The sequence below is a fragment of the Octodon degus genome, unplaced genomic scaffold (genome assembly GCF_000260255.1).
Source record: "Octodon degus isolate 3935 unplaced genomic scaffold, OctDeg1.0 scaffold00046, whole genome shotgun sequence".
Lineage (NCBI taxonomy): Eukaryota > Metazoa > Chordata > Mammalia > Rodentia > Octodontidae > Octodon > Octodon degus.
Genome location: NW_004524622.1, coordinates 591,172 through 596,773, shown reverse-complemented (window position 1 = coordinate 596,773; position 5,602 = coordinate 591,172). Strand labels below are relative to the sequence as shown.

Below are 5,602 nucleotides of genomic sequence, written 5' to 3'. Positions count from 1 at the left end.
CAGAAAATTGGTTTCACACTGAAACATTTAAATAAGAAAACCAAGTGATTTAAGTTCAAAAAATCCTAACGTATGTGTTTGAGTCACCATTGTTTAGCGAGTTTTATCCTCCATGGTATGCTACTAGTATCAACCCATGATGCTCCAGTGCTGTGACAGTTCATTTGTGTCAATGTGGATACAGTTATTACTATTATTATTATTATTAACTTCTGGTTATTTAAAAAAGTTAGTTTCATTTTCAGTGAAGATGTAGTGTTTATTAGTAAAAATGTCAAAGAAGTATCATAAAAATAATTGTATTTTAATATGTAATTCTCCAAGCTCCTGTATACAAAACATTCTTATTCCTGTTGCACAATGAACTCAGCCTGTTAGGGTACAGAAGATGGCAAAATTGGGCCTAATACTTTTCTAAATGCTTAGGACAATAAGAAGCGAGGGCTGCTTTTCCTCTCACAGTGAAATAAAGAAGATACAGAGCTCCAGAGAATCTATTATTCCAGCTAGTTTTGTTTGTTTCTGTGAAGTTTAGCGCCGCTCTCCACATACTGAGTCCTCAGGCCTTTTTCAGTTTTTCTATCCGTGCATTAAAGACCTCTTCCTGGATTTGCAGCTTTTCGTTTATCTCAGTCTGTGAAGACAATCATAAAAAAATGGTTATGACGGAGCTATCTTTTGCTGCACATTGTCTTTGTGGTTTTGACATACTATAGTGCCTAAAGACAGACATTATCCCTCACACACCTTCCTGTTTTGCAGACAGAGCCGTGTTTAAGCCTGTAGTGATGTGATAACACTTTATCATATTTCTCTGCACAGTCCCAATGTATAGCATGTTTGCTATGAACAGGAAGTGGTATTTGGACAGCCATTTTTCACATAGTCGTGTGTTGGAAGATAGGATAATTTATCTGTATTTTCAGACAGACTTTACCAATAAGCGCCGCGTCAGAATAACTGCTTTGGGCTTGGCTGCTGCAGTGTTGCTAGTGCCCCAGCCCTCTGCAATGGATGGTTTTGTCTTCTGCGTAATGCATTCTAAAGAGGATCTCAGAAAGCGTCTGTTGTGAACTAAGAACACAAATAATCGTCCAATTAGAACAATTCTTATAATTGAGAGTATTCATCATGCATTATGACTCTGGGAATGATGCCACTTTGTGGTATGTTTTGGTCGAATAAAAGTAAGCAACTGTCGACAGGTTCTGGTGGTTGCTGAAGCCCCTGGTTCACGGACCAACATCGCTACCTGCACAATTGTAGACATGCTTACACATTATCTGAACATTAGTCGCTGGAAATGTCTGCCTTTTATCACAGTAGGTAATAAAGCTACGTGCAGAGAAACGTTTGTTGGCTGCTGTAGCAAAAAAAAAAAAGATGTTATTGTTATTATATTTGGGATGATTTAAAAATGCCTATGAGGCAATGAAGAGCAGTTTATCCACAAAGGGATTAATGAATCCTAAGTTGAGAATATGCATAGGTACAACCTACCTTTAGGTCTCTGAAGTAGTTGCATTGTGAGAAAATGTAGTATTTAATTTAGATACAGGAAATGTGAGACGTGAATGTAATTTTAGGTCCACATTCTTTCCTTCCTTCTTGCCTGCCTGCCTGCCTGCCTGCCTGCCTGCCTGCCTTCCTTCCTTCCTTCCTTCCTTCCTTCCTTCCTTCCTTCCTTCCTTCCTTCCTTCCTTCCTTCTTTCCTTCAAGAGCAACTATAATAGTTTGGAAATTTCTGCCCACCCTAATTATCTTATCTGATGAGATTTTGTTCTACCAGCAAAACAAGGATTGATATTTTTTTTTATGTATTTGGTAAAGGTCTCACTGTGCAGTTTGGACTGCTAGTGATCCTCCTGTATCCAGCCTGCCCAGTGCTGGGATTACAGGTATGCACCACCACACCCAGACTGCATGGCCTGCTCAGTGTGCCCCAGGGCATGGCCGGCACAGCCTGTGATGCCTATGAGGACTGATATTTCTGACAAGATCATATGAGTGTCAGCAATTCTGCATTCAGAATGCATGTAAATACCAAGGTTTTATTTATTAGTGTGTTTTTGGTTTAATATTTTTTAATGCCCTGGGACCAATTTTTGGCTTTTTATTTTATTCCTATATTTTTCTTTCTTGGTAAAGAAAGGAAAAGGTTATTGGATAACAGATGGAAGGAAGGATAAAATGGTCTTCCAACTTACAAAAGAACTTTGTTTTGAGGGTGAAACGCTCCCTCTTGGTAGGTTTTGGTACAGTTAAAAGGAGCACCATTCTGGGAATAGATGGAAGAACTGCAGCCTTGTAACATTGGGCAAGCCACCCAGTGATGCTCACCTAAAAATGAAGTAGGAGATGAGGATTGTACAGTCTTATATCTTAGCTTTAAAGTCATAATATACTTCAAGAATTACATATTTCATTGATCTGTTGGACAAGATGTGTTGAAATGGGTTGCAGAAAAAATCTTACCATGTTTCCAAAGGATTGGAAGAACGGCTCTGCCCAGACAATTGTCACACTTTCATTACTGTTCTGTGTCCACCATGATCTCCCTGCATTTCAGCTGAGGACTGGAGGAACATCACCTCCAGCTTCTACTTCACCACCTCACAGGGGATTTCATAGTGATCTGGAGACCCTTCTGCTATGTCACCAAACCAGAATTTGTTGAAACAAGTGTGGACTTGGGAAAAGTTTCCTGAATGCGAGGTGCACGCTAGTACAGTGCTGTGTTTAGAAGAGAATAACCTCGCAGCTCTCCAGACCTTGGAGATCAGCGCGTCAGTCTGTTCAGGCACAACCAAGAGAGCCTAGATCGAAAGACTTCGTGACTGGGCAAGAAGAAGCTGTCCTGGGTCTTCCTGTGTCTGCTTAAGCCCTGCCAGTCAGGAAGGCTCTTGTATCCCAGCTGGAGCTGGCTCTGCTTCCTTTAGGAGAGAATGTGAAACTGGTAGCCTAGGTGCAGGACCTTTTCCTTGGCCGCTAACCTGAGATGATCTCCTTCAACTTTTCTAGCCTTTAAAATTCAAAGTTCACCTAGAGATCTCTGCGACGGCAAACTTTTCTCAAAGTTTCCACGTTGTTCTTACTCCCCCAGCCAATATTTAATGCAAGAATTTAGCGTTAGTGTTCATATTTCTCTGAAATGTAATTCTTTAACTATATTAAATTTTGCTCCATTGGGTGTAATTTTTATTATGCAACTCAGGGCCAAAATAATTTCATTTTGAATGTATTTTTTAAATTAAAATACCTAAACTATATAGGCTTAAAATGTTTGCTCTACCCAGTGTAATTTTAATTAACAGCTGAGGGCCAAGATAACTTCATTCTTAATAAATCTCTGAAACTATAAAATGAGTCAATTGGAAAATAAGTAGATTAGCATGAAAAATTTCAGGATTCACACTATATTTTCAGAAATGTCTGCATTATAGATGGCATATTCTTGTAATCACGCTAGTGAAGAGACTCAGAACAACATGCATGAACTATGAATTCTCTGCTCCCTCTTCCTGAAAGAAAACTGCAATAATGGTGTGAGTTTTAACTGAAGAAGGAAAAAAAACTATGCGGAAGTGTCAGTCCTCTTACAAGTAATAGCTGGCTAGATGTTTGTGTAGTATGTTTGTTAGGAGGGCACATGCACAGTGACCATTCACAGGCAGCTGCTTTTGGAAAGGGATGTGGGAGTTTTTGAGCCAGGAACATGGAAAGTCAGACTTTAGAAGTGGAAAATAACCTACCCATTTGAAACGGGAGGAGAAATTTAGGTAAGTGGAGAGTAAGTACCCAGCTTGGAGTCTGACCAAAACACAAGGGTAAATACTGAAAAAGTATCACCCCACAAGTATGTTAAAACCTAAAGTGATCTCCTGGTGATATTGGGCATCATGTGGTTTCCGTGCATAGCACTGGAGCTGGAGCTAGAACCCAGGGCATGGCTCCTTTTCAGGGGCTTTCATCAGTTCTTGACCCTGGGTCCTCTAGACAAACGGCTTAATCTTTATAAGTGTGGCTTCTCAGTTGCTCAGGGATGTGCCCTCCTTCCCAAAACATGGAGTTGACTGGGATTATTGAAAGAAAATACCTAAAAGGATTGGCCAACTTGAGTCTATAAATCCACATCATCTTGCTATTTCATTGAAAAAATTGTCAGTAATTTGGTTGAGGCTGAGATCCACAGATCCACTTAATGTGGAAATGATTGTGGCCTCAAAAGGACCTGCACCTCTCCCCTCTGGTTTAAGTTCTTTTGGTGCCTAATTGCATTTAGTGGACCAAGCTAATGAACTTCCCAGATGACTTTAGGCCAATGGGAAGATATGCGTGCATACTCTGATCATATTCTTTCTGCTACAGAGTACAGGTGTAAGCGCTGCAGAGACTAATATTAAAAGAAATTTAGTGAATAGTTAAAAGCATACTGCTCACTACATGGAATATGACCTTGGTAAAGATGTTTTCAATTTTGGGGGCCTGCAAACAATTCTATTGCTGAGTAGTTCCCCGGCAATAATTTCAGAGCCGCAGGATTGCAAAGGAGCCCAGGGCCATGATTACACATAAACTATATTTAGATGAAATGTTATCAAATCTAAAAAGGAGATACGTTCTGAGCTCAGCCTAATTCAGCTGCACTCTGGCCTTCCCCACGGTAACCAGTTATTACATTCACAGGGTTGTTAACAATAAAGCTTTGTGTAAAACGTGTTCTTCTACTTTTTCTGGTAAACACTAAACACCCTTATTAAACCGAGGACTTTGGCTGATTTTGTTGGCACCAAATCATTAAATGTTCATGTAAATAATGCAATAACACTGATGATTAAACAAGTAGCAAGGCATATTTATGCCAAGGTAATCTTTTGCTCTTTCTAATTTAGTTATTAATATAGAATGCTTTTAATATATGGTCTCCTACTCAGATCATGACTAAATATTTTGAGATGCATTAGCGTTTTAAATATGTGCTACATTGGCCTACTGATTTATGGTTATTTCCAAGAAATTACGAATTTGCTCAAAAATGCAATGCACTTATTTAATCACTTGGTCTGGAAGATTATGTGAATTGCCGTAAGTCTTTGTGTTAAGTAGAAATATTTGTTTGTTTGGAGAGAATGAGAAAGATCTGAGCCAGGCAACAGCTCCTATGCGGTTGCTACTGAGCTGGTAGTTTCCATGGCCATTTTCAAGCTGCTACTGACATAAATGGTTTAGCTATTAGTGACATGTGACAAAGAACGAACTATCTGAGCAGGATTTCAAGGACTCCTCTTTGAAGAAATCTGATGAAAACTTAGCTATAATTCTCCATTCAATCTTCAGTGTTTACTGTTTAGAAATGTATGCCAATTAAGCAATGCTGACAGTGTAGTAAGGCACAAGGTCTTTGCCATCTTAAATTTGGGGACTTGGATGTTGAACGATTTTGCATATTGACTAACATATACCAACCAGTTAATAAATCTATTTAGTGATCTTATTGAACCTCAGATGACTGGATGTGGGTGTGTTACACTGGACTTCTCCATGCTTCACTCTTGCATGTGGGTGTGTTACACTGGACTTCTCCATGCTTCACTCTTGCATG

At 39.4% G+C, this 5,602-nt stretch overlaps 1 protein-coding gene across 1 annotated transcript in view; it reads right to left on the bottom strand.

Annotated features, from left to right (window-relative positions):
- Window positions 1-243: 243 nt before the first annotated feature.
- Cabcoco1 (ciliary associated calcium binding coiled-coil 1) overlaps window positions 244-5,602 on the bottom strand; it is a 116,961-nt gene continuing 111,602 nt past the window's right edge. Inside the window, exon 8 of the mRNA XM_023716242.1 lies at window positions 244-634. Within this exon, the coding sequence (XP_023572010.1) occupies window positions 560-634 (75 nt within the window). The 3' untranslated portion in view covers window positions 244-559. The remainder of the gene's footprint in view (window positions 635-5,602) is intronic.